This window comes from Chinchilla lanigera, unplaced genomic scaffold, assembly GCF_000276665.1.
Source record: "Chinchilla lanigera isolate Chin_1 unplaced genomic scaffold, ChiLan1.0 scaffold00001, whole genome shotgun sequence".
NCBI lineage: Eukaryota > Metazoa > Chordata > Mammalia > Rodentia > Chinchillidae > Chinchilla > Chinchilla lanigera.
Window position 1 is genome coordinate 53,220,423 of NW_004955402.1, and position 13,711 is coordinate 53,234,133.

The 13,711-nt window shown below is 33.8% G+C and overlaps 1 protein-coding gene across 1 annotated transcript in view; it reads left to right on the forward strand.

The window, feature by feature from the left end:
• Positions 1-13,711, forward strand: part of Dok6 (docking protein 6) — a 424,913-nt gene that overhangs the window by 191,112 nt on the left and 220,090 nt on the right. The window contains exon 3 of the mRNA XM_005373053.2: positions 2,356-2,470. Within this exon, the coding sequence (XP_005373110.1) occupies positions 2,356-2,470 (115 nt within the window). The remainder of the gene's footprint in view (positions 1-2,355; positions 2,471-13,711) is intronic.

The following is a 13,711-nucleotide window of genomic DNA, read 5'->3' on the forward strand; positions in this document are numbered from 1 at the left end:
AAAGAGCCATCACGTTGCAAAATCCCTGGAAGTTTCATTTCAGACCTTCGCATACAAGAAGCATCACCTTTCTGAACATACACATACCTGCAAAATTGTCTTAGGTGTGATTTGGTTTTCCAAATTTTGGAAAACCAGCAAATATGGAAACCATGAAGATACAGATCAATCTAACTCAAAAAAATGGTAATAAATTGAACAATTTCCCTTAGCAAATAAATTTTAGCAGAAGTTTCCATTCTGATATATGCACTTCTCCATTTCCATGCATAGTAATATTTTAACCTATGCTTTTTCCTTTGAATTCTGTTTATGTGCTTTTTATAGGGATATTTGTCTAATTCACATACTATGAAGTTAAATACAAATGTGAATGCTTGCTAAATTCTCACCATATTGTATGATAGAGACAATATGATTGCCATTAACACCCCACAGAATACTTCCCTTTGCTTCAAACACTTACTCCATCATTCTTTCCACTTTCTGAAGCAGTTCTGAAAACCTTTTTCGTAAGTGTTGTTACTTGTGCTGTCATGGCAGCCTTTTTATCCCTACTTTTACTATTCACAGTCACTTTACTGTTAGGGAAGAGTCACAAGTCACATGATGCCATAGTAGGTGGATGAGGACACACCATAATATTTTTACTTGACAGAGAGTACCGTAAACATTTGATCAGTTGGGGTGATCAGGATATACGATGAATGATCAAATTTAAAACTATGACAATAAAAGACACACTGCCATTGTCCTCTCTCAAAATTCTCCCCCCTTTCAGCACATCCCATAATTCTTGGCATTGTGTTTCATTGTAATAAAATTTTCTAAAATTTAAACATTTATCATAGTTTTGATCGTGCGTTGTAAAATATATATATATATATGTGTATAATCTCACAGTTGATTTTGACTTTCCATATTCACAGGTTCCATATCTGCAGATTCAAGTAATCATGAATCAAAGCTATTAAAAAGTGGTGTGTGTTTTAAATATGTAAAGGCTTTTTTCTTCTCATTATTCCATAAGCAATATAATATTACAATTGTCTACATAGCATTTATGTTGTTTTAGCTGTTATAGAAATCTAGGGTTTATTTAAAATACATGGGAAGATATATGTAGGTTATGTGCACATACTATGCAATTTTTATGAATAATTGAGCATCCTCTGACTTAAATATTCATGCAGTGTAAGGACAGGGCTACAACCAACTCCTCATGGATATAAATGGACAAATCTAGATAGAGATACAGATATAGATATGTGTGTGCAGATACAGATGTGTCATCAGGAAAGTTAAAATTCCTATTTATTTGGTTCTTGTGTTTATCAAAATACTAATTAGCAAACAACTTTCTAAATTACCTATAAAAATTCCAGATTTGGAAGAGATAAAATTATACATAGACAAAAATAATGAACTTATTATAGAATGCCATAGATATGACATTACAGGATGCTCTAAAATTATATTAATTAGCTATTTATTATGCTAGCTATTTCTGCTTATTTCCTGCAAACAACTTTGATCTAGAATATGAAATATTTTAATTTAGAGAAAAGACAAAATTTAGCGTGCTGAAAAGTGAATTAGAAAAAATTAAAGCTGATAAGATTATTAAATATTATTACAAAATTATTGATTAAATTATACAATGTTTTATGACAGAGTATTTGGAAAAATAAACATTTGCCCAATTCTGTTGCCACTAAATAAATTAACAGATATACACATTGTAGGAGAACTTCTACCAAAAAAAACTAAAAGCACATTTTTAACTGTATATTAATATCCATATGGAAATGAATTTTAAATCTAGGGTCCATAAATCATAGGTTGACTTTGATATGACAAGTAGTGTGCATTTCTTGACAAGCAGACTGTTGTTTAAGTTAAATAACTCAGAATTTTAGATCAACATTGCCAATAGATGGGTGTCAATCTCCTGGAGCTATACTCTCCTCAGAACTCGCGTGATAAATGGAAGTTAGGGGTGATAGTGAATCTAGGCCATATTGAACAGATATCTAGCAATAATCCTCTTTGTATCACAATTGCCACTGTTTGCTGGGAATACACCCTTAATAAAAACATACTCTATAGAGCTATTCTATATAATATGTAGACTATTTCAAAATACAGTAAATTATGTAAATTATGAACAGAATTGAGGTCAAAATTGAAGATATGTTAAATGTTTTATTGTATTATCTTTGATGTTTAATTAAAAATTAGTACAATTATCCATTGCACAGTGATTTAAGACAGTGATACCTTGATCATTTGTTTAAGCACTACAGTATAAAATATATACTGTATACAGGGTTAAAAATACTTTTTTCTTTCAAGGTAACTGAACTGCACAACATCAAAAATATTACCAGACTGCCTCGAGAGACGAAGAAGCACGCAGTGGCCATTATCTTTCATGACGAAACATCCAAGACATTTGCGTGTGAGTCAGGTAAGCAATTACAGGGCCTTCTGCAGCTTGAGGAAACTGACTTGCTCTAAGGCAATGAGTCAGACAGGTGAAGGTACACGTCAGGATAGAATGGCTTATTGTAATGAGAAGTGTTGTAGAAGATTTTAGGAGAAAGTTCAATACAGTGATTTCTACCGATGTTTTGGGTACCTTGTGTTATGTGCCTATGTCTGGATTTTGAACTTAGGTTGTCTCAGGACTCTCAAGGTTTCTGTTCAAACCTTGAGAATTCAATAAACAATACCTGGGAGACATTGTGAGGGTGAACATGTCATTGGTACTCTGGATTTACTGTGGGTAAATATGTGTAGGCATTTGGTAGGGCAATCCTAATGGTACCGTCTAAAACATGACCAAGCACAGCCTAACTCTCCAGGGGTTTCAGAACAGAACTTTGAGCAGTTTGTTGCTTTCATGGTTCCTTAGTGCTACAAGTAAATGCAATTCAAATTGAATTTGAATATACCAGTTCATGAAGCACTCTGACATTACTGAGACACCAGCAGTTTGTAGTTTGAACTTGCTGTATTTTTTCATGTTGGAATTCATGTGATCTGTACTGTATTAGTTGACCTATTGCTTTTTAAAGATTTTGCTCAATAGAATGGTGTGTTCATTTTATAATGGATGTGAGCAAAAAATTCAAAGAGCTTAAAATATGTGAATTTAAAACAATAGTCAAGTTTGTAGAAAAAGCTTTATTATTTTTAAGGGGAAAGTAAAGCTTCAGTTTTGTACAGGTAAAGTTCATTGGTATAATAAATACCAGGTTATATTATTATTCTAACACTGACAGTTTCACTTTGCCTAACTAAACCTGCTCACATTTCCTCACTTGCACTCACCTTACTTTTGCTAATTTGATGTGGAATTCATCAAAATCTTCCTCTTTCCCTGAGTGCCTCAGTCAATCAGTCTTTCTGGCATATTCTTCTTCACAGGCCATCTGCCCTCATCTTGTCATTTAAATAAATCTTTTGGAGTTGAAATCTGTTTATTGGTAAAATATATCCTTATTTTGTAGTAAAACTTTTAACTTCACTACTAAAATATATTATTATTCAAAAACATTTTCATCTTCTTATTCACTGTCTTAACACTGAACACTTCATTTTCTCTGGGATCATAAATATATTATGTTTATGTCTTGTATTAAAAGTAACAAGCATAGAATTGTCATTTAGAAAAAGACAAGGGAAATTTTTGCTACCTTAATTTGTGATTTTTCACTATTGTTTTACATTTTGGAAATTGTACGGAGCAATGTTGTGGATGTTTTAGTGAATCTGGAGTCTGCTATCTCAGAAAAGAATAATTATATTTATTTAAGTATAAATTTTATTTAGATTTTCTTTGAAGACACGTCTGTTTCATTACTTCATTATTGAGTATATTATCTTTATCACTCTGATTTTTACTGAGATTGCAGTACAAATATTAGTGAACACATTTTTATGTATTTACATATTTTGCTTATTTGATTTAAATTTTTATAACGTGTTCTTCACTTAACTTCCTATCAATTTTTAAAGCTAGTCCTGGGAATATTATAAAGCACATGATACTGATCACTTTTAAATTTTTACAGTCTAGAAAATGGGAAAGATTACCTATATGTGATGCATATGAACCACGTATAAGCCTATTTCATACATGTGTAGCACTTTCTTGTTATGTTATAACATTTTGTTTTATGTCACTTAATTTTTCTCTGCTTCGTGGCTCACAGGACCTATACCAGTGGGCTAGAGGGAGACAGAGCTCTTATTTCCCTTCTGATACTTAACATGGTTTTAAAGAAGATGCATTATTCACACACCACCCATACTATTGTTTTCACATTATCTCAATTGCCTAGATTAGAGCTATTCTTCTCTATAATGTATTAATATTCTTACAAAAATTCTGAAGCTCTCATTCCCACACTTTATTTTTGTTTGTTTGTTTGGTTTTTTTTTGGTTTTCGGTTTTTCTCCGGTACCGGGAACTGAACTCACAACCTTGCGCTTGCCAGGCAGGCGCTTTGCCGCTGAGCTAAATCCCCAGCCCCTCATTCCCACACTTTAAATTTAGCAGTACCTGTGAACCTGTGCCACTTGGTACTCTTCAAGTAAGAGCTCAGGAGCGGTGCTGAACCGTGCACCACAGAGCACCAGGGTGCTCAAAACAGTCAGTCTGTGACCAGACCTGTGACAGCCAGGGCTTCCAGTCCTGGCACTACAGTTTCAGCACTGCATCTTCACCTAGATGTCAGCATAAACAGAATACACTCCTGTATTCTGAGTCCGCCAAGTTCTTGCATTTTAAAATTTATAAAAAGCTCTTAGGATGCAAAATTTAGAAATAAAATCCCAGAGAACACCTAGCATCTTTGTCTTAATTTCTAATAATAGAACTCAGCACTTCTTGGAGAAATGACTGATTCTAGGGCTGGGGCAACAAAAATGCAAGATAAACTCAGAGTATGTGGCAGTGCCAGAAAGTGAGAAGGTACTTTTTTTAATTAGGGGATGTCAAAGTGACATAAAAGTTCTTAAAGGTCAAAGCTGTTGAAAGCCTTTACAAAAAATTGACTAAAAATTAAATACTATGGGATAATAATCCAAGTTATGAAATATTTGTAAGTCAATGCTGATATACATGTTCAAATAAATACATGGGAGCACACAAACACCCTGTAAAAAAGAATTTCAAATAATTTATACAAATATTGTGCCCTCAGAGAAAGAGTGTATAATCCCCAATCTTTATGTAAGAGATGTTCCCTGGGATTTCCTTCTAAAGGGGATAGTATAGAAAGGAATGGAGTGAGAGAGAATAATTACAGTGGAAAAACCTGACCGGCACTTCATCAGATGATGATCAAGGTCACCATCACCAGGAAATCAGGATCTTGTTCCTTGAAAAGATAAACAAAGTAGGCAAACCCTTAGCTAGATTAGGGAAAGGAGGAGACAGAATCACAGACGAAAAGGGAGACATTATATTGGACATAGAAGCATGAGGATTGTTGGGGATTATTATTACCAGCTATCTGCCAACGAATTTGATATCCTAGAAAATGGACAAATTCCTGGATGTATACACTTTACCAAGATTGATTCATAAAGAAATAGAAAATAAAAACACATCAACAATGAGTGATGACATTAAATCAATATTTAAAACTATTCTATAAGAGAAAAACCTAGGAACACAGATTTCACAGTTGAGTTCTACTATTTAAAGAAATACTAGTATCAGTTTTTCTTAAATTAGTCCAAGAAATTTGAAGAGAATGGTATTCTCCCAAATTCATTCTCTGCTCATTCTGCAAAGCCAGCATTTCTCTGACATCAAAACAGAGAAAGGACAAAGACAAACAAACAAAAAACAAAAACAAAGTATAGGCAATATCCAAGATGAATATAAATACAAATATCCTTAGATAGTATCAAAACAAAGCCAAAGCATATTATAATTTATACCCACGATGGTCAATTGGAATTCATCCCAGGGATATAAAAATGGTTCAACATGCATAAATCAATAAGGATGATACACCACATCAACAAAATGAAGAACAAAAGCCATATGATCTTCTTCATAAACTCAGCGAAGGCCCTAGATGAAATTCAACATCCTTCATGTTTAAAAACCCTGAACAAATTAGACGTTGAAGGAGTATACCTCAACATAATGTAGACTACTTTTAACAGGCCAACCAAGAACGTCACAGAGAATTGGAGAAAACTGGAAATTCTCTCTTAATATCTGCAGCCAGATCCAGATGCTCATTTTACCACTTTCGTGGAACATAGTACTAGAAGTTTTAGCCACAGTGATCAAGCAAGTATAAGAAATAAGGGCATCCAAACTGAAAAAGAGGAGTCTGTTTGTGGATGATACAGTATAAATAGAGAAAACCTCAAGGACTGTAACAAAAAATAAAAACATTACAAGTAATGAATGAATTTAGAAATGTTGCATGTTGTAAAGCAATGTACAAACATCAGTCGTGTTGCTGTGTGCAAATAGCCAGTTATCGGAAATAGAAATCAAGAAATCAATCCCATTTATAACAGCTATGAAAAAATAAAGTACCTAGGAATAAATTTAACAACAAAAATGAAAAATCTTTACAATGAAAATTATTTACAATGAAAATTATAGAATATTAATGAAAACAATTGATTTACAAAAAGTGAAAATACTTCAGTGTTTATGGAGTATAAAATATTATTAAAATACCCATAGTATCCAAAGCAATCTACAGATTCATAAAATACCTGTCATAATGCAAATGACATAATTCATAGAACTAGAAAAATAATTTCTGTATTTGTATGGATCCACACACAGTCAAAACTCAAAGAAATCTTGAGACAAAAGAACAAAATGGAAAGCTTTTTTTTTTTCCAGTACCGGGAATCAAACTCACGACCTTGCACTTGCTAGGCAAGTGCTGTGCTGCTGAGCTAAATCCCTAGCCCCCAAAAGAACAAAACAGAAGGCATTATATGGCTTGATTTCAAAACATACTGTAAATTTGTAGTAATGAAAACATCATGGTCTTACAATAAATGCAGACACAGAGACCAGAGGAATAAATTTAAAAGTCTTGAAGTAAACCCACACCTCAACAGCCAGTTGATTTAGGAAAAGGTCCTATGTACCCATGCTGGATAGAGGTCCACCTTTTTAATAAATGGCATTGGGAAAATTGAATATTCGCATGCATAAAGTTCAAACTAGATGTCTATTTTTCATCAGTTACAGACACTACCTCAAAATGGACTAGAGACTTAAATACAATACAAGACATTACTAAAAGAAAATCTCAGGAAAATGCTTGTGCACATTGAAACAAACAAGAATTGCTGGGAGTGGGTAGGACTGAGAATGCAAAGCTCCAAACCAGAAGAAACAGAAGCAAAAAGAAACAAATGTGATAACATCAAGCTAGAAAGCTTCTATATAGCAAAGGAAATAACAGGGTAAAAGAACAACCTATGGAATGTAAAAAATATTTGCAAACTATATAACTGACAAGAAATTTATATCATAATATTTAAGTAACTCTGAAAACTCAGTAACAAACAAATAATTAATTAATTAATTAATATCTGGGCAAAACAGACACTTCTCAAAAAGGTGCACAAATGGCCAACACTAATCATTAAGGAAAAGCAATCAAAACTTCAGTGAAATATTACCTCACCGCAGTAAGAATGGCAATTAACAAAAAGAAAACAAGAGCTAATGAGCAAATGGAAAAAGGTAGCTACACTATTCACAATAACCAAGAAATAAACATAACCTACATGACCATCATTTATGATAAAGAAAATATTATATAACACATTATATATATATATATAGATATATATATATCCTGCTCAGTTATAAAATTAATGAAGTCTAAAATGAACTTGACATCATTATATTGAGTGAAATAAGCCAAGCACAGAGAGACAAGTACCACATGATCCTCCTCATATGTGACATCTATACAGGTGAAGAATAGACTCGCAGTTATCAGAGGCAAGAAAGAGGAGACAGCTAGGAAGGGCTTGGGAAGGTGTTGATCAGTGTACTAAACTATAGTTAATTAGAAGGTGTGGGGAATGGCTGAACTACTTTTTTGCATATTAGGATGACTACAGATAACAATTATGTACTGGAAAGTTCAAGAAGACTAGAAGAAAGTATTTTATTTAACCATAAATAAAAGATGTTTGAGGAGATAAATATGGTTATCCTGATTCAAACATTATACAATGCATGCATGTAACAAAACACTTGTGAAACCTCATTAATATTCAAAATTTTTAAAAATTTTCCATAGAAAGAACTTTATATCTATCAGTAGACAACAGGAAGATAAATTATGACATATACAAGACAATGGCATGCAAAACAGCCAAAAATTAAAAATGAAAACTTTCTTCATGCGCAGAGATGACATGAGATCTAAAAATCTATCAAGTTAAAAAATTAAACATTCAAATAAACATGTATTTACTTGATGTAGAATGTTGAATATAATGTGATATAAAACTAATACAGCACAACTTAATACATGTAATAAACTTTTTTGTTTATGCATACACCATCCCTGGAAGAGTATATGAGTAACCTTCTGGTTATGCATAAGTTTTGTTTAGACATATCAGTCAAATTTTTTTTTTAAAAAATCTCATCTAGAGTAGCATCAAAAATATTAAAATATTTAGAAGTAAATTTACTGAAGCGGATGTAAGATCCGTACACAGATGTACATTGATGTTTTCATCTGTTACACATTCATGGATCCCAGCTGATGACAAACCACTCCTAGATCAGAAAAACAGCTGATACCCAAGATAAGGGATAGTATATCTGTACTTCCTTTTGCCTCAAGTCTGGGCAAGATGATGCGTTTACCCCAGGTGGATTCAGGCGCATGGTATGAGTTGGAGTCACAGCAGCAAACCTCAGGACTTACAGCGCAGGACTTTTTGAGCAGGCAGCACACACTGCAACAAAGAGTGGAAGGCCAGCATCCTCACTTCTTAGAGAAGTGAGCAGTTCGCTCACAGTCATGCTTGACCCACTCAGTCAGTTGCCTGTGTGGCTCTGCAGTGAAACTGTAAGTGTCCAGAGAAGCACTGCATGGCACATTCAGCAAGCAGAAGGGTGGAGGCTGAGGGCCAATGCTGCTCCCCACAGTATTGGAGCCATCTACCCAACTTGTATTCACACTTGGCATTTTGGGTTGTTCTTTTCTATTTTAATGTTGGGATCCTGCCCAGCATTATGGTATTTGTCCATTTAATTAATATTTAGTAATTGTCTGATGTGTGCCAAGCACCTATCTTTGCCTTGGACTAAAGATTGAAAAGATGGTTAAAACTCAGTTATGGAAACATTAAGACCAGAATTTTTCATATATAAATTCTACTTCAAAACTAGTAATATTTTAATATTTGGAACTATTAAAACTCATACAAAGGAATGTGGTCCAACTTATTTTATGAAGCTAGTACAGTAAAAACTCATATTTTCTTCATTTTAAATATAGTTTTTAAATTGAAGCTTAAAAATCAGCAAAATCCTATCGCAGCAAAATCTTGAGATATTCAGTTAACAAGAAGAGAATTCGCTTGAGAATTCACTTAACAAGAAGAGTGCTGTAAAAAGGGAACAATTTTCTTTAAACACATAAAACAAGTCATTTCCTTGAGTAGGAAAACATAATAGTTGTCATGGTTTGTGTCTAGCTGTCCCCTCCAAAACCTCATGCAGTCATAGGACTTTTTCAGGGGTGGCTGAATTATAGTGTGCAATGCTTAGATTAAGGGTCAGCGATGGCTAGATCAGCCCACTGATTGGATTAGTACCACCCGAATCCTAGCAGTCTGGGTAAAATAAAAGAGGCAGGAAAAAGCTTGTCTCCCCTTTTTCCTCTCTCTTGTTGCTTTTGCTGTTTTAAGCCAACATGAACTGTTCCCCTGTGCCATCTGCTACTTGCCTTGGAGCCAGGCAAGTAGGGACAGAAACATCTATGGACTGCCAGCTAACTAAAAGTTTTCCCCCTTTAACTTTGGGTGTTGGGTATATTGTCTCAGCATCAAGAGAAAAGTAACTAAGACAATAGTAAAATACAAGTTTTTGAAAGTAGGGTATACTTATGGAGTTGTCCCTCATTGTGCACAGGGAATTGATTTCAGGATACCCACAGACACCAAAACCTGCAGAAACTCAAGTCCATGATATAAAAAGGCACAGTATTTGCATATAACCTCCATGCATCCTCCCGTATAGTTCAAACCATTTTGAGGTTATGTACAGTATCTAATACAGTGTAAATTTTCTGTAAATAGTTACTCTTGTATTTTTTATGGGGTAATAAGAAAGAAAACCTGTATGCTTTCAATACAGAAGATACAATTTTTTCCAAATATTTTGGGGTTTTGGTTTGTTGAATGTGTTGATGCAGAGCCTGTAGATATAAAGAGCTAATCTCCAAAATAAGGAACACTTGCAAGCACACCTCAAAAGCAAAACAAATAATGCAATTCAAAAGATAAGCAAATGTTTTTTCCAAAGAAGATATCCAAGAGCCAGGAGATGTATAAAAAGGTACTCAGTGTAAATAATCATCAAGGAAATACCACAAAAGCTAGAAAAACCACAAAACCACAGTGAGTTTTACTGCAGATTTTTCAGGATGGCTATAAAAGAGAGACAAGTGCTACTAAAGATGTGAAGAAATTAGAATCACTGAATGCAAATTGCTACAGTTGATATGGAAAACAGTATGAAGGTTCCTGTATTGCACAGTGTATATATAAATGAAAGTGTCACATTCTATTCCATAAATATTTAAAATTATTGTGCATCAATCAAAAATTAAAAATAAAACACAGCTACTGGAAGATCCAGCAATCCTATTTCTGAGCATTTATTAATAAATAATACTGTATTGTTGACTTAAAAGTTAGTTAAAAGGATAAATCTCCTATTAATATGTACTCTTACCACAACAAAATAAAATGTTAGAAAAGGGGTCCTTCTGTTTATTTCCAATGAAAAATTACACTTGCTAGAAGGAAAGAAAATTGTTTAAATTAATTTTTCAAGAAAAGTGGCAACTGCTATTGCACAAGTATACATATCCTTGATTTGTTGAACACCTTTGGGACCACTTATTTGGAATACCACATAAATATGCTCACCAGCACATGAGAATATAGGTTTAAATAAATTATATATTTTTAAAAATTGGAAGTGAATGTCAACCCAGAGAATAGTTGACCATATAAAGATGCAGCCTTGCTTTAGCTGCTTTCTTGTCGCTGAGACACAATACCTAACACCACAACTCTAAGGGAAAAGATTGATTTGGGGTCACAGTTTATAGAGATTTCAATTCATAGTAGACAGGCAGCAAAGCAGGACAGCATGTCAGGGAGGCCTGGCAGAGGAGGTCTGCATGAGACAGAGCAGTCGGGAGGCAGAAAGAGCTGAGGGAGTCCGGTGGGAGATATAACCATCCACGCCACGACCCATTGACTCTCTTCCTCCTACCATGCTTCACATCCCAACATCACATTTTGCAATTAACTTATCAATGGACCAGTCCAGTGAGGAGTATCACAGCCCCATGATCCACTCACCCGCCCCCAGAGCCCCACCTCGGAGCACCTGAGGCTTTGGGGGTCATCTAGATATAAGCTGTGACAAGTCTTATGAAATTTTATACAACAACTTGATTTCCAGGAAGTTCAGTTTTTCATGTAAAACAACTCTCAGTGAAGAATATGCTGAATAGTTACACATTCTAAAGAAAACGAAATACACGTGAGAGTTTCGACCGAGTATTAGCTGAATAGTAGGACAAGATGATGAGGTGGATGGAAAAGATTGATGGGGAGAAAAAGGAAAGAGGGAAGATAATAAAGCATCATTAACAAAAATGCCCAGTGTATAACTTATCTATTTACACGAAAATATGCATATGGAAACTTGTGCATGAATATGCTCAACTTTTTAAAACAAGTTAAAATCATAATGAAGCATGTAATGATGCTCTAATTAATATAGCTAAGATTTTTTAAAAAGTAGATCAGCATCATCAAATGCTCATAAAGATGGACAGAAACGATCTCTCTGATGTTGTTGGGAACGTAAAATATTTTGCAGACATTTTGAAAAATCATTTGACAGCCTCTTATAAAATTAAATGTGCAATTACCATACCAGTCAACAATTACACTCTTGAGTATTTATAATGAAACTATTTCATAGGTTCTTCCATTCACAGTATATAGTGGAATAGTCATGAAATGAACAAATGCTCTCACATGAAATAGTTTTTAAAAATTGATCCAAATGCTAAATCTCAGTATATCCAGGTATTTATAATTATTTTAAATTATTAAAGTATTACTTTGTATTTGAAATACCTGGCTGTCAATTTATCACATCTCGGTTTACTCAAATTATGTTTCTTTTATCCTGCATCTTTATTTCAAAGGGAATATATTGTCTAAAATAATATATTTTCCTTGTAATGAATTTTAGTAAGATATGTTTCTACCTTACCCTAATATTGTCCGTTTTCCTAAGCATTATTTTTTCAGGGTTTTCTCTAGTTTTTTGCATCTCAGTCTCCACATAACCTCTCCTGCCACACATCAACCAGAATGGATTCTGTGAAAAATGATCCCTGAATTCAGAATGAAAAGCGAGAGGCATGCATTTCAGCTTTTCTTTTGATTAGCATTTTTCAGCTTTATTATGGTATTATTTTCAGATAAAAATTGCATATATTTAAGGCATACAACTTGATGCCTGGATATATTTATATGTTATAAAATAATCACCATGGTGAAGCTAATTAACACGTGTCAACTCCTAGTGATCCCCTTTCCTATTTCCTTTTGTATGTCTACTTGTGTCTATGTGACAAGAATAATATAAGATTTTCCTTCTTAGCAAATATAAGCAGTTATAAAATCTGCATTTGCCCTACCTTGTGGCACAGAACCTGTAAACATTAGAAATTTGTTTTGTATATGTGTTAAATCTTTAGACACTAGACAAGAATATGTACACTTAAATGAAAGGAACCTATTTGAAAGACCAATTGTGTTTCATTAATGTTAAACTTTTATATATAGATGTAAGTATATATATACATATATAAGTATATATATATATATAAACATTTATAGTGGTACCTCAGTTAATGAACTCAATTCTATTCCAAGATTCCAGTTGGAAACTGAACTGGATGAGAACAAAATTAAATTTCCCCATAAGTCGACTTTGAACCTAACCGTTGAATTTGATTTGGTTCTCATCCAGCTCATTTAGGGACCAGAATTGTGGAAAAAATCAAGTTTCAGAATTGAGATATATATAGAGAGAATCCACCACAAAAAGTATACATTCTTCAGGAAAAGAAAAACTCCTATAAATATTTAATACTAAATTTATTGACATGTCACGAGACTAGTACAAGTTACCTTTGGACTCTGCAATTACAAGAGGTGTTCAGAGTGGTGCCTCTTAGCTTTCAGACATTTATTAGTACGGTGAACTGCTGCTTGGGTAGCCTTGATTTTTGAGATTGCTGCGCATTCATTTTCAATTTCTTCTCTAAGGGCCTACAGAGTAGTGGGTTATTCTGCTATATAGGACGCCCTCTAGGGTCCCCATATGGAGATAGCACCCTCTGTTGAAAACATTGTA